The sequence below is a fragment of the Podarcis muralis genome, chromosome 15 (genome assembly GCF_964188315.1).
Source record: "Podarcis muralis chromosome 15, rPodMur119.hap1.1, whole genome shotgun sequence".
Lineage (NCBI taxonomy): Eukaryota > Metazoa > Chordata > Lepidosauria > Squamata > Lacertidae > Podarcis > Podarcis muralis.
Genome location: NC_135669.1, coordinates 2,679,455 through 2,701,643, shown reverse-complemented (window position 1 = coordinate 2,701,643; position 22,189 = coordinate 2,679,455). Strand labels below are relative to the sequence as shown.

Below are 22,189 nucleotides of genomic sequence, written 5' to 3'. Positions count from 1 at the left end.
ATTTAGTGTGGTGAGCCATAGTCTGGCCTCAATTCTTACGAATCCAATTTCGAGACATAAGGTAGCATTGGAGATGTGTTTAGGCACTTGTAGGGCTGGCCTTAAGAATTGAGATTGTACTAGTTCTAATGTAGGAAATCTAATGTAGGAAAAACCACTGGGCCGGTAAGATACAATCTAAATCAAATCCCTTATGAATACACAGTGGAAGTGAGGAACAGTTTTAAGGATTTAGATTTGGTGGACAGAGTGCCTGAAGAACTATGGATGGAGGCTCATAACATTATACAGGAGGCAGCAACGAAAACCATCCCAATGAAAAGGAAATGCAAGAAAGCAAAGTGCCTGTCCAACAAGGCCTTACAAATAGCGGGGGAGAGAAGGCAAGCAAAATGCGAGGGAGATAGTGAAAGATACAAGAAATTGAATGCAGATTTCCAAAAATAACAAGGAGAGACAAGAAGGCCTTCTTAAACGAGCAATGCAAAGAAATAGAGGAAAACAATAGAATGGGAAGAGCCAGAGATCTGTTCAAGAAAATTGGAGATATGAAAGGAACATTTCGTACAAAGATTACCATAAAAAGGTAAAGATAAAGGGACCCCTGACCAAAAGATTACCATAATAAAGGACAAAAGTGGTAAGGACCTAACAGAAGCAGAAGACATCAAGAAGCGGTGGCAAGAATACACAGAGGAATTATACCAGAAAGATATGGATGTCTCGTACACCCCAGGTAGTGTGGTTGCTGACCTTGAGCCAGACATCCTGGAGAGTGAAGTCAAATGGGCCTTAGAAAGCACTGCAAATAACAAGGCCAGTGGAAGTGATGGTATTCCAGCTGAACTATTTAAATTTTTTAAAGATGATGCTGATAAGGTGCTACACTCAATATGCCAGCAAGTTTGGAAAACTCAGCAGTGGCCAGAGGATTGGAGAAGATCAGTCTACATCCCAATCCCAAAGAAGGGAAGTGCCAAAGAATGCTCCAATTACCGCACAATTGCACTCATTTCACACGCTAGCAAGGTTATGCTTAAAATTCTACAAGGAAGGCTCAATCAGTATATGGACCGAGAACTCCCAGAAGTGCAAGCTGGATTTCGAAGGGGCAGAGGAACCAGAGACCAAATTGCAAACATGCGCTGGATTATGGAGAAAGCTAGAGAGTTCCAGAAAGACATCTACTTCTGCTTCATTGACTATGCAAAAGCCTTTGACTGTGTTGACCACAGCAGACTATGGCAAGTTCTTAAAGAAATGGGAGTGCCTGATCACCTCATCTGTCTCCTGAGAAATCTCTATGTGGGACAAGAAGCTACAGTTAGAACTGGATATGGAACAACTGATTGGTTCAAAATTGGGAAAGGAGTACGACAAGGCTGTATATTGTCTCCTGTATATTGTCTCCCTGCTTATTTAACTTATATGCAGAATACATCATGCGAAAGGCTGGGCTGGATGAATCCCTAGCCAGAATTAAGATTGCTGGAAGAAATATCAACAACCTCAGATATGCAGATGACACAACCTTGATAGCAGAAAGTGAGGAGGGATTAAAGAACCTTTTAATGAGGGTGAAAGAGGAGAGTGCAAAATATGGTCTGAAGCTCAGCATCAAAAAAATGAAGATCATGGCCACTGGTCCCATCACCTCCTGGCAAATAGAAGGAGAAGAAATGGAGGCAGTGAGAGATTTTACTTTCTTGGGCTCCATGATCACTGCAGATGGTGACAGCAGCCGCGAAATTAAAAGACGCTTGCTTCTTGGGAGAAAAGCAATGACAAACCTAGACAGCATCTTAAAAAGCAGAGACATCACCTTGCCAACAAAGTTCCGTATAGTTAAAGCTATGGTTTTCCCAGAAGTGATGTATGGAAGTGAGAGCTGGACCATAAAGAAGGCTGATCACCAAATAATTGATGCTTTTGAATTATGGTGCTGGAGGAGACTCTTGAGAGTCCCATGGACTGCAAGAAGATCAAACCTATCAAACACCTGGCTTGAGAGCAGTACATGTGAAAAGGTTCTAGGAGTCTTGGTTGACCACAAACTTGACATGAGCCAACAGTGTGACGCGGCAGCTAAAAAAGCCAATGCAATTCTGGGCTGCATCAATAGGAGTATAGCATCTAGATCAAGGGAAGTAATAGTGCCACTGTATTCTGCTCTGGTCAGACCTCACCTAGAGTACTGTGTCCAGTTCTGGGCACCACAGTTCAAGAAGGACACTGACAAACTGGAACGTGTCCAGAGGAGGGCAACCAAAATGGTCAAAGGCCTGGAAACGATGCCTTATGAGGAACGGCTAAGGGAGCTGGGCATGTTTAGCCTGGAGAAGAGGAGGTTAAGGGGTGATATGATAGCCATGTTCAAATATATAAAAGGATGTCATATCGAGGAGGGAGAAAGGTTGTTTTCTGCTGCTCCAGAGAAGCGGACACGGAGCAATGGATCCAAACTACAAGAAAGAAGATTCCACCTAAACATTAGGAAGAACTTCCTGACAGTAAGAGCTGTTCGACAGTGGAATTTGCTGCCAAGGAGTGTGGTGGAGTCTCCTTCTTTGGAGGTCTTTAAGCAGAGGCTTGACAACCATATGTCAGGAGTGCTCTGATGGTGTTTCCTGCTTGGCAGGGGGTTGGACTCGATGGCCCTTGTGGTCTATTCCAACTCTATGATTCTATGATTCTATCCATTCTGAAGGAAATCAGTCCTGAGTGCTCACTGGAAGGACAGATCCTGAAGCTGAGGCTCCAATACTTTGGCCAACTTATGAGAAGAGAAGGCTCCCTGGAAAAGACCCTGATGTTGGGAAAGATGGAGGGCACAAGGAGAAGGGGAGAAGGGGACGACAGAGGACAAGATGGTTGGACAGTGTTCTCGAAGCGGGAGGCAGTGGAAGACAGGAGTGCCTGGCGTGCTCTGGTCCATGGGGTCACGAAGAGTCGGACACGACTAAACGACTAAACAACAACAAGTTCTAATGGTGCACAATTGAGCACCATATACAAGCAATGTGCAATGGATTTGGCCTCAAACAGTTTGAGGGCTGCAGGTATATATTGTCCGCCTTTAGTCCTAAAGTACCTGAGTATAGAATTTATGCTTCTCTGGGCATTCCGTGCAACATCATCCCAGTGGGCTTTTCTGCTTCCCGAGGAATGAAGGGTTATACCCAAATATTTGAAGCAGGTGACCTGATCAATGTTATGGCCATTGATGTACCATGAGCAAGGTTTGGGCCTTTTGGCAAAGACCATGATTTTGGTTTTCTGGTAATTTAGTTTTAGTTTGCTCTCCTTGCTGTATGCTGCCAATGTTTTTATGGCTCTTTTAAGGCTTGTAGGAGTTCTTGAGAGGCTTGCTGTGTCATCTGTGGAACCTTGGGTTACGTACCGTCCTCCTTACGAACACTTTGGGTAATGAGCTCTGCTAACCTGGAAGTAGATGCGAACTTTGCCCCGGGATGTGAGAGGAAGTCGTGTGGCGTGGCAGCAGTGGGAGGCCCCATTAGCAAAAGAGCGCCTCATGTTAAGAACGGACCTCCGGAATGAATTAAGTTCATAACCGGAGGTACCACTGTAAAGCAGTACCGGGATAAGAGTAGCTTGTGAAACCAGGTGCTGTGTTGACAGGGCTGCCACCATCCCCGGCCTCGAGTGGGGGCTTGAACTTGGACATGCAACTTCCGTGCCCTGCATCCACTTAGTTCTCTTCTGGTGCAGCCACTACCACCAACATGTTTCTCCCCCACTTGGAGTGCGACAGGTGAATGCAGGCAGAATGTGGGGGAGCGTGGCCTGGGTCTGGCCAGGGGCTGATCACTGCGGGATTGCCTGCCTGCCTGCCTGCCTGCTTCAGTCTTCAGATGTCGGGTGTTGCAGTATGTCTGAAATCTAAATGGTAATTAATCATAACTGTGGTCTGAAACAAGCATGGTTTTGAAGTTGACTTGTTTTAGACAAACTGGCTAAGATAAACCACATTTTATTGGGTTAAGATGATAACTAAAATCTGTAGTTAATAAAAAATGAAAACGAAAGCTTCCAATCTACCACTTGCAATTCCGTCAGAGGAGGAAAGTGGAAAAGGAGCATTCGGAACTGAGATATGCCTAGGCTCATTCTCATTGCAATAAATAATGACATTATTGTAACGTCTGAATGCTATCAATATAAGCTAAGCTCTTTTAGAGTGTGCAAAGAACTAAATAATATCAGATGTAGCTGTGTATGAAGTTATTGTTCCATAGTTTAAATTATCAAAATAACTATGCAATTATGTGTATAATAACAAATAAAGGGATTACAGTATTTACTTCTTCTTTAGTATGTTTTAAGTACATAACAACATGAAGAAGAGTTTGGATTTGATATCCCGCCTTTCACTCCTTTTAAGGAGTCTCAAAGCGGCTAACATTCTCCTTTCCCTTCCTCCCCCACAACAAACACTCTGTGAGGTGAGTGGGGCTGAGAGACTTCAGAGAAGTGTGACTGGCCCAAGGTCACTCAGCAGCTGCAGGTGGAGGAGCGGAGATGCGAACCCGGTTCACCAGATTACGAGACTACCGCTCTTAACCACTACACCACACTGGCTCTCCCAACATGATTGGGTTATGGCCTCCCCCATGTTGCCGCCACATCTATTCATTTAAATTCCATAGTCTACCAAGAATCTTTGAAGTGTATTTTGATGGCACAGTGTTCATCCTGCATGAAGTCAGCATATTCTGTAGAGAGGCCGATACCTAGTCCCAATCCTAATTCTGAAAATGGGGTGCCACTGTATTCAGGGTTGGTCAGGTTTGAAGGTGACAGCAAGTTGAATAGTGTAAACTCTTTGGGAACAACTGAATACATGGTATGCTTTTGAGTTTCCTCTATCCTGATGACTATAAATGGGTGGTCAGGGCCTATGGCAAGTGTAATTGTTCATAATGACTATTGATGGTCCCTGAATGGGCTGTTCACCTGCAGAGTTGGTGTCTAAGAGGAGTGCTTGGCAGATTCTCTGTCTGCGGGTAAAATTGGCAGAATCACTAGCTGAGCATTTATAGGTGGAATTAATTGGAGGGGGAGGGTACAACCTACAACTTAGTAAGGCTTGGTTGCACAAGTTGTTTTATAGGCAGGCTGTGCTGTCTGCTTATAGGACTATCTTTGGTGCCACTTATCTTCTGCTAATAAGTTTGTAAAGTTAGTGGTAGCAACCTAGCTGAGTAGCATCTGTCCTGATGGGCAACAGACTCTTCCTCCAAGATCTCAGGCACAGGTCTTCTGAGATGTCTCTTTAACAGGGATGCTCGGAACTGAGCCTTGGACTTTCCTTCCACAAAGTGTGTGCTGGACCATTGAGCTATTTATTTACTGTATTGATATCTTATTTCTGCAGCACTACGGTGTTCCCTAGACAACTTGAAATTAAAAGTAAAAAAGAAAAGAAAACCACAGAAAGTATGGAATGATACTGAGGCATCACTAATTGATTTGCCTCTGGGGGATGATTGGGTTTTCCCAAATAAGTACAGTACTTTGCTTACATATAGATCAAGAATGGGGAATCCATGGCCTACAAAGCAAGGCTTTTTTCAGCTGGAGCTGGAGCTCCTCTCAGGTGGCAGGCGGCATTGCGGGCTGGCTTCCTGCCCCTGCCCCGCTCCTTCTGCCCCTGCTGCCAGCAGCTGCCAGGGCGGGAAAGGAGAAGTGGATGGGAGGCTGAGGGTGGGGAGGTCAGTGCAAGTCCGAGCCTCCAGGACACGAAGCCCAACCGCGGCCCCCGGGAGGCCATGTGACGGCCCAGCTGTGTGTGTCATCTTGACGTGTCTCTGGTTTGGGCTCAGGCAGTGGCAGCAGTGCTGGGGGGGTTGCACTGTTCTCCCTGCTCCCCCCTTCCTTCTCTTTTCCCTTGGGCACCTCATTCCGCTTTCTTGCTGGCCTCCCCCCCCCCCGCCCCCCCGTGCATTGCTTTCCCCATCTGTGTGTGTGTGTGTGTGAGAGAGAGAGAGAGAGAGAGAGCGTGAGCGAGAGCGCACTGAGAGTGCAACAGCCTTCCTGCCACAGAAGAGCTTGCAGTGGGTGGGAAGTGAGGAGGGAGCTCTGGCACCTTTTTCTTCTTCAAAAAATAGCACCTCTTCCAGGTATTATTGAACTCCCTACTCTCCCATCTTCCTTGACTATACTGACTGGGGCAGGGATCAGCAACCTTTTTCAGCCTCAGACCATGTGGTGGGCTGAAGTATATTGAAATAATAATAATAATAATAATAATAATAATAATAATAATAATAATAATAATAATAAACGAATTCCTATGCCCCACAAATAACCCAGAGATGCATTTTAAATAAAAGCACACATTCTACTCATGTAAAAGCACCAGGCAGGCCCCACAAATAACCCAGAGGTGCATTTTAAATAAAGGGGCACATTCTACTAATGTAAAAACACGCTGATTCCCAGACCGTCTGCTGGCCAGATTGAGAAGGCGATTAGGCCGGATCCAGCCCCGGGCCTTAGGTTGCCTACCCCTGGATTGGGGCAACCTTGGGAGGGCCACATGGTAGATATTGGTAGTATTTCCATCTTTCTCTCCATGTGCTGCCCTGCTCTGTGATGCCTTCACTATACTCACAACCTAAGAACACAGGAGGGACGCAGGTGACGCTGTGGGTAAAAGCCTCAGCGCCTAGGGCTTGCTGATCGGAAGGTCGGCGGTTCGAATCCCCGTGGCGGGGTGCGCTTCCGCTGCTCGGTCCCAGCGCCTGCCAACCTAGCAGTTCGAAAGCACCCCCAGGTGCAAGTAGATAAATAGGGACCGCTGACTAGCGGGAAGGTAAACGGCATTTCCGTGTGTGCTGCGCTGGCTCACCAGATGCAGCTTTGTCACGCTGGCCACGTGACCCGGAAGTGTCTCCGGACAGCGCTGGCCCCCGGCCTCTTGAGTGAGATGGGCGCACAACCCCAGAGTCTGTCAAGACTGGCCCGTACGGGCAGGGGTACCTTTACCTTTACCTTTAAGAACACAGGAAACTGCCTTTTATCGTCAGGTCTGCCTGTTTGTGCATCTCGTCCAATGCTGTCTGTTATTCTGACTTGTAGTGGCTCTCAGTAGACTCTCATCACACACTACCGGAATCCTTTTAGCTAGAACAAACTAATTTATTCTCTCTGTGTGTGCACATGTGTGAAAGAATAGAAAAAGGTGATTGAACTGTTTTTTAAAAAAAAAACCTTAGAAATTTGCCTGTGTGAAAATAAAGACACTTGCATAGACTTCACATCAGGCCCAGGTGTTTCTTGCTTCTGTAAGATATGCATTTTTGTGTGATAAGTTTTTTGGCAGGGTCTCTTGAGTTGATCGCCAGTGTGGACACCTGTGTCACCCTGCCTTCTAAGGCAACCAGGACAGTTCCCACATGGGCATATAAATAGAAGCAACAATTCAGCAGCTATTTTTTACCACCGGAACACCCATAGAAATTTAGGGAGGCTCTTTTTGTGCTTGTTACCTGACCTGAAGGCATCAGCTGCTGTGGATTTTGGCAAGCCTGCAGCACAGGCAGGGGCAGTGCAAACATCCTACGCACTGTTCCAGCCCCAATTCCTAGGAAGTCCATTTTTGGCAGTGGGCAGACTTTTTTGCTTGTACATAATTTTTCCACTAATGGCAGTAGTTCTGTAGTAGTTCACACAGAATAGGTACGGTTTCATGAAGTGTGTATCAGCCAGCGCAGCTGAAATAGCCATCTGATTGCGATGCCTCGGGACACTCAAACTTGCAAACCAATATTCTTTTCATGGAGGTTGCCAGAAAAGCAGGAGACGATTTACATCTGCAGGCCTTTGCTTTGAAATGGTGATGGCCTTGTAGCAGTGTTAATTAGAAACCAAGTGGGGATTTTAATTTGAAGTATTCCCATTTCTTTAGTTATTGCTTGTTGCATCTGATAGCTTTGGATTGTGAATGCCTGTGGCATAGTTGTGTGTGCTAGGATCCTTACTCTTTTTTCGTATTCTGGTTATAGGAGCATGCAACATTTTCCTGCTTTTCATGGCATGCTGACTTGCACTTCATTTGATCTTGTGACAATAAAACCTCCCATTCCTTTCACTTATTGTCTGTGTGTAGGCAATATTTTTTACTTACCTGAGAGCAGTCTGCCACCCCCAAGCCAGTGCCCAGTCATAGCCTCTTAAGAGCATGCCATTTGCACAGTGCTTATTTCATGGACCCAGAGTGCTTGTGTAGTTCATCTAATCTGTACAGTACCTTTTATCTATTGTATAGTACATTAATTAGATAATGAATTATATCTGTTCAAAGCTTCAGCTTGTGCAGGTCCTCAGTGGTGCAGATTGTGGAGCCTTCCAGGTCCAATACAGATTTAGCACACTCTGTTAACTGTAATTTTACTTTGAAGTTTATTACATGTTTGTCCCACCCTTCTGCCAGGGAATTCAAGGTGGTATACCCTTTGGGCACCTCCTAATTTTATCCTCATAGGAACCCTGTGAAGTAGGTTAAAGCTGAGAAATCTTGACTAGCTCTACTTCACCCACGAAGTTTCATGGTCAGCTAATGATTCAGTTGAACCTTTTGGTTCTAGTCTGACAGCAACCACTCTGCTACGTGATTGGGAGCCAGATGTGGCAGGAACAGGCCTCTCCATGGAGTGCACTTTACCCTCCTTTATCACGGAAGGTACACAGCGCCAGCATTGATCAAGGTTTAGGCTAGCCAAGTTTAATTCCTTGTGCAGGATTTGAAGTTTGGTAACGAGCCTTGCTTCGGAGGACATTAGGCTACACTGCACTCTCACTTTTAAAATATAAAAACTACACAGTTCCCTGCAGAGTCTTGGGGATCTAACCTGCAAATAGATGATGTAGTAGCAGTCATTTTGGATGATGTCTTAAGGTTTGGAAAGTTTTGCTGATGGCAATATTGAGTAAAGTAGTGGGGGGTAAGGAGTATTCGAGGAAATGATACTTAGAAGATGATATTCAGCACTCATTAACATTGAGGTGTGGGTGGCAAATGCTGAACGAGGAAAGCACATGAAAATGCCCTAAAGACCAGAGCTGAGGTAGAAGGAATGAAAGAAAAATTGTCACTTGCATGGGTGTTGTTGTTTTTTTAAAGAGCAAGAACTAATAGAAAGTTCAAACTACTTGATTTTTTCCAGGGTAATTTTCTGCTTTCTCTTAAGATTCCCCAGATATAAAGCATTTTCCTTTGCAAAGGAAATTGTTGGAAATTGCTCAGTTAAAATGAGCAACTCCGATTTTCCAAAATTAAAGTGGCGTTTGTTTCCCATCTTAATACTTCTAATGTATTAGTTAACAGTGGCAAAGGATGTTTTGAAGCAGGAAAGGACTCTCGGTTGAGGGTCCATCCACGCTTTCCTTTGTGTCGCACTTTCTAGGCACAACTCCAGGATTTCTAGGTCCATGTCCAAGCAGGGGTTTTGGGTTTTTGGGGGGGTCCCACTCTTTTCCCTAGGAAAACCAGCTGTTTATCACTGAACTGACTAATCGAACCATCTATGCCCATTTAAACTCTGCATGTGCAGAGATTCTTGTTTCTGTTTATTACTGTGGTATGTTTTTTGTGTTTTTGTATTGTAAACTTCCCTTTAACCTTTTGATGAAGGGTGCTATAAAAATTTAATTAAACAACAACAACAACAACATGAGGTCACAATACACTGATAATTATGTGACTGCTGCGCACTCCTCCTTCATCTTATAGCATAAGGTGGACAGTTGCCTGAACAGCTATTGACACCACTCCTCTTTGACTTGGTGAGCCAAGTCTAATGTTAGCTCTTGCACTGTAGAATAATGTTTGTATATGGGAAACCACGTTCCAATCCCTGTTCAGCTGTGTGTTTCAGTGGATGGATAGCCTTGGACGCATCGTAGTCTCACTTTCCCCACAGGAGGGTTCTGAGATTAAACTAGTGCTCTGAACTCTTTGGTAGAAATGCAGGCCAAATATGCATTGCACCTTCTTTTTTGGTGAGTGGCAGTGGGGAATTGGGCCCTGTTCTTGGATTCCCCTTGCCATCAGAAGCTATGCACTTCTGAATCTCTTGGCCCTGAAATCCTAGTGGAAGCAGAAGAAAACAATCTTGTTATACTTCCAGGTACACTAGACTTTTTGTGCACCATCCTGACTTCATCTTGCCTTCAACGACCATTGGCCCCAAAAGCAGAAGAAACGGGTGTGCAAGAAGCCTTGTACAGTTGTGATGCAGTTTGATTGCATTTGAGCTGTATGATAAATGCAGTTCTGTGGTCAGCTGGCTACCTGCCTAGTTCTGCTTCCTTTTTTTTAGGACTTGTAGTGGTTTAAGACTGTGTGGTGTGTCTGCTATTGCCACACCTTGCAACTCAAGTGTCCAATGTGAGCTGTAGCTTGCAAGAATGCCCTGCTAGAAGACCCTCTTTTGTGCACCTCAATAAGCCAGAATTATATGAATGTGTGTTTTCTTCTGTTTAAGAAAAAGCTTTCAAGCAAGATTATCTACCAGAGATCTTACTGTATGGACAGCCTCACAGCTGAATCATAGTGAGCAATACTTATTGAACCAAAGTGGACCCCTCACAGCTTTCCTCTGTCTGCTCTGCCAATATCTGAATTCCAGTTACTCTTTATGAGCATTTTGTGTGTGGGTTGTTTTTTTTAATAAAAAAAAACTAAATATTGCTTCTAAATATGTCTTCATGAGTGGGTTATGGGGGGGGGGGAGATGTTTGAATTGCTCTGCAAACCATTCAGTACTAATTTTCCCGTCATCTGATTGCTGTTGAGAATCAGAAAATAAATTCCCATGTAGGTGGGGGATTCATATAAATATTAGATATTTTGTTTTCGATTTCTAGCCGTGGTTCTGGAGACGTAAAGCCCTTTTCATGCCAACCATGGGTGATATGTTTTCTACAGATTATGGGGGGAGCCCTTAGCAAGTAAGATGCTTGAGTGGAATTTGATGTGCTTTATGTATTGCTATTTGTAGACTAGTCTATTCTTGGGCTTTACACTTGGAAAGATGGCATGCTGGCTGCATTGGGTGGAGTGGTGGTTTTCTTTCTTTCTTTTTGTTTGTTTTAATTATACTCCAACGTTTTTAGCTGATTTGGCTTCTGTTCCTTTTCGCAGGTCGAGAGAGATTTTGAGCGGGAGTATGGGAAGCTGCAGCAGTAAGTGTTCTTAATTCAGCTTGTTGTAGTTCCATTCTTGTTGTGTTCTCTATCCATCCTTAAAGCTTGCCTGTTCTGGTTTGTTTTTTTGCTTCACCCTGGATTCCTTGTGACTGTTAGGACTAAGGGTTGTTTCTCAAACATCATGAAAGACATGAAATATTGATTTCTGTATAGGTAATTGCACTTGAATTTGCATGTCTGTAAGGCAAGAGTGAGGACCCTTCGGCCCACCAGGCCTCCCCGTTTGGCCCCTGTGTGGCAGCTAAAATTGCAGCTAGGCCCAAAAGAGGTTTTCAGCTGTCACTTGATAGGTGGTGCCTGTGAAACTTGTGAAGCTGATCATGGGGGTTTCAAAGTGCAGCCCAGGGCTGTCTGCAAGCCCTGCTGATCAGTTGATTGGTGTGGTTTGAAGGGAGCCCCGCCCAACCGAAGCCCTGACAAACGCTTGGTATAGGCTGCAGTTGGGAGTTGGAAATGCTTCAGGAACTCCAGGGTGTAGCCTAAGGGGCAGGAGGAAGTGACTTCAGTTTAAAGCACTTCTTCCAGCATTTTAAATCCAAACTGCTTTCTTTTTAAAAAAATTCCTTTCAAAATGGAGCATTTATTGTCTCCTGAGAAAGCAGTTTGCATTCAAAGTCCTTTCCCAGCACTTTGAATACAAACTGCCTTCTCTACATGGGAAACACTCTGGTTTCAGAGCAGTTCCCCCTCTGCAAAGACTTGATAGGGGCTTCCTGGTAGTGATGATCAGCTGATTGGTGGTTACAGGAAGCCTCTTTGAAGATATGCTCCCCGAATCAATCATCTAATTGGCGCTGAAAGTGTGTCTTCAAAGTCTTCACTGATCAGCTGATAGGTTGCTAGAGTAACTTCCTTTTGATAGATGCCAAATACCTGCAGCTATGATGACATCAGGTGGTGATCCTGGCAACCTTTCGAAGTTGGTCCACAGGTGGTGGGGGAGATGGGGATCTAGCCTGCTGGTCAGCCCCAATTCCCCATGCTCTGGGAAGCTACAACTCTGTACAGCTTCCTGACACCTCTATCGTGTGCTTATATGTCATGCTTTATGGTTAGTTGCACACAAACATGTTAATGCCTATACAAGACAAATGCCTTCTGTGCAGGAGTTTTGTAACATGAAGCAGCTCAGATTTCCTCTCATTTGAAGCTCTGCCTGGCTTTTGAACTTGAAATTGGCTTCCTCTTTTTGGTGAGTCACTTCACCTTGGTTGGAATTGTCTTATAATCTGTTCCTCTTGCAAATACGTTCCTCACTCCAGTCTCAATTCTGCAATGAAGTGTTGCTCCCCCTCCCCGCAAAAAAAACGGTGTGCGACATCCATTTGTTTTGCTAGTAGCTGATAGCCATTTTCTTAACTTACATCACCATTGAACAGCAAGAAGGAAATCAGCAGACCAAGGAATGATCAAATCGGGTAGATACTATTTCCTACCTGATATTTCCAAATCTGGATGTTTGCATGTGCCCATTTGTTGTTCTCTGGTAAAAGAAAGCAGTAATGCTTGCTTCTGTGTGTGAGGCAAAGTAGAAGCATGTTTGTATGACGCACTATTGGACTCAGGTCACATTTCACATCAAACAGGAAAATCATTTACTGTTTCTAGTGACTTGAACTTCAGGGCCCTTCCTTGTACTTTATTATTATTATTATTAAATGTATATATTGCCCTCAGGGCAGTTCACAAGATCAAATTGCAAGATAAAATCACCAAATACATAATCAAAACAAAAACAACCCGATAATCCCCCCAAACACATTTTAAAAGGGCATTGGATGTTAATCAGCCAAAGGCCTGGTTGAAAAGGAACATTTTTGCCAGGCGCCTCAAGGTAAATAGGCTTCAGGTGAACCTTCCTGAGGAGAGCATTCCACAAACAGGGAGCCATTGGAAGAAAGGCCTCAGAAGATGATCTCAGTACAGTAGAGAGATTCAAACAATTTGGAAAAAAGGGCTTCATGTGTCCCAAGTACTAGTTCATCCTTGTTGGATAGTGGAATTATAGCTTTTCACTGTTAGACACCTTTTCCCTCTCTCAACTAAAATACCTCCAAATACTTTTGACTCCCCCCCCCCCCATCTTATACAACCATATATACAGAACAGCCAGTCCGTGTTTGCAAACTGAACAACAGAAGGCTGAGACAGGAAAAGAACACAAGTGTGTCGCAAAATCAAAACCCCAGGAACTGATTTCAAGCATCCCGTGTTACAATTGTGAGGCTTTGGAAAGACGTTAAATTTCAGGATCTGTAATATTGGTATCAACAGATTTGGAAGATTGCTCTTTTGAAAAGCTTGCTACAATATGTGATCAGTAAAAATGATACCCTTTTGTAACACTCTGGTATCCATTTTTTTAGTTCATTAATGCATAGGAAAATAATAGATTGATTCCTACTCAGTATCGGTCAGTCTCGTATTTTAAATTTTAGGCTATAAATGAAGGAGTGTTAAATTGGGTTTTCTTTTGTAACCAGGTTGCATGCTGAGCAGTAGTCAACAGATTGGTTCTGTAGACTCTTGGGGAGAGGGCTGTGGGGGTGAAACAAAAGTATTTGTTTGTATTTTGGGTTGTAATGACTATGATATATGCTGCATCTGAATACTTTTTGGAAAATACAGTCACGATTATAAATAATAAAAAAGAAATGTTCTCTATTAACCATCAACCTCTTTAATCTTGCCTGCTTCTCCCTGTTTTGTATTCTTACTCCAGCTTAATCCTCCAAAATTACTAGCCCCATGTTGTTGCTAGCCTATCTCCCTGCTCATACTTACGACAGTCCTTTTTGGCCCATTGATTTATTTTTTTAAGAACACACTTCCAGTTTCATAACATTTGCAAGGTCGGTTGCTCAGAGGTACCGTATTTTCCCGTCTATAAGACATCCCCATGTATAAGACGCCCCCTATTTTGGGGGACTCAGATTTAAGAACATGGGGGGCGATGGCCCAGAGTATGAGATTCCTCCTAATTTTTGACATTATTTTTTAGGGGGGAAACCTAGTCTAATACACAGAAAAATACGGTAATTATTTCTTAAAACAGGTGGCCAAGCAAATGCTTTATTTCAAGCATTACTTCTGTATCTTTCCTCCTCCGGCCATCCTTCCTTCTCTGTATTGCAGTCTTGAACTGGCCACTGCCCCACTGCTTCTCTCCTCCTGAGTCATTTGTAGATTGCCCAATAGTAAGAATTCTCTCACCACACACACACACACACACACACAACAACAACAACCCCAAAACAAATCTCAATTTTCTGTTTTAGGCTGGAAGATCAAACTAAGAAACTCCAAAAGGATATGAAGAAAAGCACAGACGCAGACCTAGGTAAGATGAACACATTAAATGGAGACTAAGCCGACAAGGATCTTTTTCTAGGGTTTTGTTGCACATACATTGTGGAGCTGTGATTCATCCATTTCTCAGTGGTCAGAATGCTTCCTTTTACAAAAAGACACTTTAAACTGTGGCTTACCAATAAACCAGTGTGAATCAATAGCAAATCCATTTCATTGACCTGTATGGATACAATATTAAGAAAGTTTCTGGCTAATGCATGACTTAGCTTCATTTGGCCGGGACAGAGTGATAAGCATAAGAAGTCATGAGCATGCTGGCTGGCTCTCTCTGTGTCTCTCTTAATTTACTGACACAGCTGTTTGCTTCAGAAATTTCAGAGAAAAACGTCTGGCCTCCAGGTGTTTATGTACTTTTGTGCATTGGCCCCTTGTTTCTATGCTCGTGTAACTTCTTCCTCATGAACCCCATTCAACCCTATTGCCCAGTGATGCATCTAAAGCAAGGAGACCGTACAAGGTGAAGGCAGAGGCTTGTGATAAAGGAAATCAGAAAGGAAATCAGTAACCACCGAGTATGGTTTGGTGGTCCACAGTGTGTTTCATCCAATTGCGGATATTTTGCCATTGCTGCTGGTTATAGGAACAAAAATGAGGCTTCTCATTCCTCTGAACCCATAAATCCTTAGTAGTTCTCCACCTCCAGTCTTTGGGAAATGGCCATGTGTAGAAAATAACAGTTTTTCTAAAGAATGAAACTGGGAGGGTGCTATGTGAAAAGCTGGAAAATGCAGTGTTGTCAATCCCAAAGGCAGCTAATGGTCTGAAAGGCAAGTTATAAAATAAAATAAACCTTATTTAAACTATTCTTGCAACTATGCAAGAGGAATGAATCTTACAGTTTCCATTTCTACCCTCCACCCCAAGAATACAGAATACATGTTTGCAAAGGTTAGAATTTGGGTTTCTTTTTGACCTTGAATGTGCTCAGCAATGCTAAGAATGGCAGCAAACCATATAACAGGAATGGGAAACTGTGGTCCACCAAATGTTGCTAGACATTTCTGACCATTGGCTGGGTGTGCAGGGCTGATGGGAATTGGAGTCCAGCAGCAACAACAGGGCCCATACCTGGTTTAGACAAAGATGCCTCTAAGTGTGTAGAGCTTACTGTAAGGGGGAGATTACACTTGCTCCTCTTTACCTTACATTTGTACATCCCTTTAAAAGAAGGGACCTATACGTATACAGCTCAAAGTGTGACGGCCTCGTTACATGACTTTTCAGACTGCAGCTGCTTGTCTTTGGCCCTGTGTGCGCTGACCCTGTTCAGACGTTGTGGGGCAGGTGTGCTAGGCGTCCAGGGCAGTTACAGTCTCCATCTCTTATAGGCGCTACGTGAAGGATGGCCCTCCAGATGTTGCTGGACTGCAACTCCAATCATCACTGCTGATAGGGATGTTTGTAGGGGAACTCCTGCCCTGCACACTTAAAGCCATATCTGCACACCCACACACAGAAAGCACAAATGGTTCAGGTCATGAAGAAACAACTCAAAACTTTTTTAGAAAGTCTCCCACTAGTCCATTGTTACAGTTGCCCAGTAAGATTTTCCTTGCAGAGAATTCCTCTCTCCTCCCTTTCAGTGGGTGTTTTATATGGATCACTTCAAACCCCAAAGGATCTGTGGGAGGATTCTCTCTCCCCCGCCCCACTCCCCCTTCAGCTGTGTGGCATCATCACAAATCAGCTCAGACTCTTGCCCAGATAGCAAGAGAGGATGTTGCATTCGGAGGCATGTCATCCTGAATTATGGACTGACAGTGGCTATTTCTTTGTTTTGCTTGTCCTTCCTACTAGTGAGTGGAAACTGGGACAAATCCAAATCTGGCTGGATGCTGTTTGGCAAAACCTAATTACACATTCAAACCCTCTGGAGCATTGCTTCCTCCACTCCCAGTAACTGTGAGAGCTGGCTGTTTAGTTGGATTGAACAGTTTATATTTTCCCAGGTCCAGCATAAGTCTGGCTATGTATTAGCTGTGCTATGTCCCATTCCTCTGTGCATCCAGTCCTTCCATTGCATTGATGGAAGGATGGTTGTTTACTTGACCGGTACTCTCATGTTGGACTTGGTCAGCCTTGGGTCAGATATCCAGCTTCTGCTGCAAATAACTTGGTTACTCCAGCTGAATGGGTAGCAGCACTCCTGGCAAATACTTCACCGGCAGCAAATACACAAGGGAACATCACAAGCATGGCTACAAAGTGATCAGTGACTTTGAGAAATATATTTTTGTTATCATCATCACCATCATTGTTTATTTAATTTGTATACTGCCCTATACCCACTGGTCTCAGGGCGGTTCACAGGACAAAATCACAACACAAAAAATAAATGCTATTTTGTGTCTGCATGTGGTCTCCAAAAACCCAATGCCCTTACCCAAATTCCTTATATTTGCCAAATCAACAAGTTCTTTCATTATTTCTCCCGTTTTAATTTGTCACCTTTCTTCTTTAGTTCTTAATTTCCTACTGCTTTTCTTAACTGTCTTTTTAAAATCTATTTATTAAATTTATATCAATCTCCCTCGGGATGTTGTGAACTCTCCTTCCTTGGAGGTTTTAAAGCAGAGATTGGATGGTCATCTGTCATGGACGCTTCAGCTGGAATTCCTGCATTGCAGGGGGGTGGCACCTTGAGGTCCCTTCCGACTCTAGGATTCTATGATTCTTTGATATTATATCCTGCCCTCCCTCCACCCTACTGGATGTGGTTATAAAGAGTAGGAGATTCAACACACTCCTTACGTCTCCTTAGACATTTTCCTTCCATGAAAACCCAATTTTATTTTTACCAGCAGTGCTCCACCCAAACAAGTGCTGCAAATTGATATTTTTACCTAGATGATTATGCTATTTGTGTAGTTTTATTTTATTTTATTTTATTTCTAATAAGACTTTCATATTAAAGGGATCCCCAGGCAATGTACAGCAACCAATAGCATACAATATATCGAATCACTTTTCATTTAAAATGATAAAACAATCTAACTGCAAAATATGCTGTCAAATGGCGAACAGAAGAGGTCTTACCTCACCCCTCCCCAAATGCACGATGAAATGGAAATGATATCTTAATAAAAAGCACTTTGTAGGCCTTCTAAGTAAGTAATGGTGCTATGTTTTGCCATCCTGATTGGATACACAATTTATATTAGTTTCACTAATAGAGATACTAGTTATATATTTTTTATTGCGTTTACTTCACTGAGCTGATCACTCGCTTCTTCCGTCTCATTTTACCCTTACAGCAACACTGTAAGGTAGGAGAAGCTCAGAGGTCGTGACTGGGCCAAGGCCACTCACACAGCTTCACAACTGTGTGGGGATTTGAACCTAGATCTTCCCAGTCCTAATCCAAAGCCACAGCCTAGGAGTGACTAACCTGTGGCCCTTAAGATGCAGCTGGGCACCACTCTCATTGGCCCCGATCTTTGACCATGCTAGCTTGAGTGAAAGGGTGATGGATTCCAACGACAGCTGGAGGGCTGCAGGTTAGTCACTCCTGCTCTAACTACTAAATGTGGCTGATGCAGAATGATAATTCTAGAAACATGATTGTTAGATTAGAATGAGGAGCAATTAGAGTGATGTACAGTGGTACCTCAGGTTACATATGCTTCAGGTTACATACGCTTCAGGTTACAGACTCTGCTAACCCAGAAATAGTGCTTCAGGTTAAGAACTTTGCTTCAGGATGAAAACAGAAATCATTCTCCGGTGGCAGCAGGAGGCCCCATTAGCTAAAGTGGTGCTTCAGGTTAAGAACAGTTTCAGGTTAAGAACAGACCTCCGGAACGAATTAAGTACTTAACCCAAGGTACCGCTGTAGTCACATTGTCCTATTTCTATTAACAGGCCTGGTCTTATCAGCTCTATTTTCTGTCATCAGTTGCCATCTTTATGTCAAGGGGAAGCATTCAGCCTGGATTTCCTTCCTGGAGATGTGCTGCTCCCCACACTAGGGAAAAACTGGGTGTGGGTTTGCTAAGAGTACAAAAAACTTATTTAACATGTACTGTGTGGGGGCAGTGTGGCATTACACAACAAGGGAAATCGGGACGGGGGGAAGGGCATTTCCTGTGAAGGAGACTGAAGCAAGCCATAAACCTCCAGTTGACATCTATGGAAGTCACTACAACTGGGATTTGAACCCAGGCTCAGGTAATGTAATGGATATGGGTGGCGCTGTGGTCTAAACCACTGAGCCTATTGGGCTTGCCGATCAGAAGGCTGGCAGTTCAAATCCCCATGACGGAGTGAGTTCCCATTGCTCTGTCTCAGCTCCTGCCAACCTAGAAGTTCAAAAGCACACCAGAGCAAGTAGATAAATAGGTACCACTGTGGCGGGAAGGTAAACGGTGTTTCCGTGCGCTCTGGCTTCCGTCACGGTGTTCTGTTGCACCAGGAGCGTTTTAGTCATGCTGGCCACAGGATCCGGAAGGCTGTCTGCAGACAAACGCCGTCTCCCTCGGCCTGAAGTGCGATGAGCGCTGCACCCCGTAGTCAAATTGGATTGGATTTAACCATCCAGGGGTCCTTTACCTTTAACTTTTCCCAGGTAGATCTCATGGCTGCTTCTTTGTCAACTTCTGGAGGGAGGCATTCTCCTGCCCTCATTCTGGTACTTTCCCCACAGCTAGACCCACTTGAAATGTGCAATGCTATCCTAGCAGTTTAATCCTACATATATTTTATTGGAAATAAATCCTGCTTTGTTCATTGGCGCTTACTCCTAGGTAAGTGTGTGCAGCAACCTTTGCTTTACTTTCATTATCTTGTAACAGCTGCCACCAGATAATTTTTGTAAAACAACTGGGAAGCTGCAAACTCTTAATAGGCTGTGATTTGTTTCATTTTGAAAAAGCTGTAGTGAGACTGTGCAGCGCTTAACAGCCTAGAGAAAAAGGCAGGCCCTGCGCGTCTGTGCCTATCTGAAAGAGAGCCTTACTTGTGCAGTATTATAAATGCTGCGTTTAAATGGTATGGACTTGATTGCATATGAGCTATTATCTTGGCATTACACAAATTCATTAATAACTCTTCTTCCAAGCCATCCGTTAGTGTTCCTGGAAAGTTTCCCATTAGCATTTTAGGCACTCTGGAGTGTCTGCTCTTTGTGTTTCAGTTTATTCTGTAGAAACAAGATAATGAATGAGTTCCTGAAAAGCTGGATTATGAAGCACTTGACTCACTGCCGGAGAGTATTTGACAGTTTTGGCCTTGGAACAGTGAGGTCTGAGTTCAAATAACAGCTCTCAGGGTGGCTCTAGGCAAGTTATGATGTCTAAGCCTTAGGAAAGTGGAAGTACTTACTAAGTGGTGGTTGTGGGAATGAATGAAGACAGCAATTTGTAACAGGAAAAGGCTATAAAGTAAGAAGTTGTGTAGTACAGTGGCTGAAGAAGCCTGGTACAGATCGTGTGTCTGTCCTGAGCTTAGCAGGTGGCGTTAGGCAAGCTTCCCCCCCCCCCCGCCGCCCCCTAGTCTCAGGCCTACACCTGTGTTCTGAGCTTAATTATGCAGACCTGCCTTACAGGGTAGTTATAAGGATTACAGCAAGATAATGTATGTCAAGTGCTTTGAACCTTGTTGAGTGCATTGGCAGAAAGACAATATGTAAATGTAATAAATATAAGCATTATGCAAATACTGCTGTGTTGATTTTGATATGATAATCAGATGTCAAATTTTGCCCACAGGCATTCTAAGCCTGGTTTTAAACACATTACGGGAGGTTTCTTTTATAGCTTGCCATTCCCACCAAAACATTTAAACGTGCCTCAAGTTGGAAGTACAACATGCAGAACAAAGCGACATCTTTTCCAGGGACTTGGCAGGGGTCAAATGTACTCAACAGTAGGTGTGCATGATGCAAACAGAATTAGGAACCAATCAAAGAGACAAGTGTTTACCTGTTAGACAACTTGGTAGACAACCTAGTTTTCTTCAGATGTTCTGGGCTACACCTTGAAGGGCAGGCAGCTTGGGGTTCTAAACTGCAACTTATTTCAGTTCCAGCCACCCTGCATCAGGGCTAGCCAACATGTACAGTGGTTCGGGTGATGGGAATCGTAGTCTAGAACACCAGGGTGGCCCTGGTTTGCTCACCCTTCCTCTATACAGCTAGCGCCTTTGAGAGCTCCTACCTGTTGATAGCAACATACTTCCTTGAGTTTCAACAATAATTGTGCAGCTCTTTATCATTAACAGACTCCTTGCTTTCCTGGGTTCTGTCTCAACTGTAGCAATGTCAAAGTCTGCTGTGAAAATCTCATCTGACTTACTGTCGAACCCACTCTGTGAGCAAGACCCCAAATTTCTTGAAATGGTGATGGCCCTGGACACAGCTATGAAGAGAATGGATTCCTTTAACCAAGAAAAGGTAAATCAGAGAGAGAGAGAGAGAGAGAGAGAGAGAGAGAGAGAGTCTCTATCTGGGGAGAGGAGAGAGTGAAAAATTATGTCCTTCAAGTCCGCCTGCACCTGTTGTGAAGTGTCCTTTTTGCTTGTCTGAAAATAGCCTGTCAAAATTTGCATATACTGAAAGTTTCTGGCTGTATATCAGAGGCTGTACAAGTCTGCATGATTGGGATCATGCTGCAAATTGCAGAATTTGGTATTTAGCCATGGATACAATTCTTAGGACTCTTGGGCTTGCAGGGTTTTGTTTTAATTATCCTAGGAAGAAGTGGACTGTTCCAGTGAGAACTGAGCGTGTTCAGAATGTTGAGTGTCAGCTGGAAGTTGAGAGCAGAAGCCATGGGGGTGGGGGAGTGGAAAGGGATCAAGCTGGGGATGGGCCACAGGCTAGCAGAAACCCTGAAGAACAACAATCTTGTTTAGGAGGCGAGAATGCACTGTAACATTTCATTGCAGGTCCCACTTGTAATTCAGATTGTCTTTCACATCCATTATTGTTGTCCATGTCTCTTTTTCTGGCAGGTGAACCAAATACAAAAGACAGTCATAGAGCCCTTGAAAAAGTAAGTAACAGTATTTTGGTATGAGCAACAGTGTGTGCTTTTGCAATCCTTACAAGGGAACATGATTTAACAGGGGGGCGAGCAATACATGTATCCATCAGGGAACATAAGTGAAGCCCATGAAAGCTTGTGAAACTGTGTAAATCCCACTTTGTATTCAGGGGATGAGGATCCCAATTTCTAGCCTTCATAGAAGATTGAAAATGTGAAGGAAAAGCATTCTAAAACATTAGAAGCAAGTCTATAATGTCTATATAAAGAATCAGAACATTAGAAATGTGGTTAGATTTACGTAATATGCATGAGTTATATTAGTAGTAGAATTTGGCCAACAAATCACAGAATGTCTATCGTCCTGGTTCAGATTTGCATGAACAAGAATAAGCACAAGAAAGGCATTAGACATTTCTGCACTTCCGCAAAAAGGCTTCCCTACTGCTGGCTTCTTGTTCTGTATGAACTAAAGATTGGTTTAACTAACCAGAGTTTCCTGATCTCTGGTTTGTATGTATAAACAATCCAGGATTCTTCAAAGCCAATTGTAAATGCTAGCAAAGTCCTTCTGGCTGAGTGGGAGAAGGAGAGGGGAGCGTGCC

General features: G+C 43.7%; 1 protein-coding gene across 4 annotated transcripts in view; it reads left to right on the top strand.

Moving 5' to 3' along the window:
• BIN3 (bridging integrator 3) overlaps positions 1 to 22,189 on the top strand; it is a 131,538-nt gene that overhangs the window by 65,338 nt on the left and 44,011 nt on the right. For 3 of the 4 annotated variants that reach the window (XM_028708926.2, XM_077919642.1, XM_077919643.1), the window contains exons 3-6: positions 11,168 to 11,208; positions 14,511 to 14,572; positions 20,856 to 20,992; positions 21,553 to 21,593. In XM_028708926.2, the coding sequence (XP_028564759.1) occupies positions 11,168 to 11,208; positions 14,511 to 14,572; positions 20,856 to 20,992; positions 21,553 to 21,593 (281 nt within the window). Of the gene's footprint in view, positions 1 to 11,167; positions 11,209 to 14,510; positions 14,573 to 20,820; positions 20,993 to 21,552; positions 21,594 to 22,189 lie in introns of all 4 variants that reach the window. The other variant, XM_028708927.2, reaches the window with a different exon arrangement.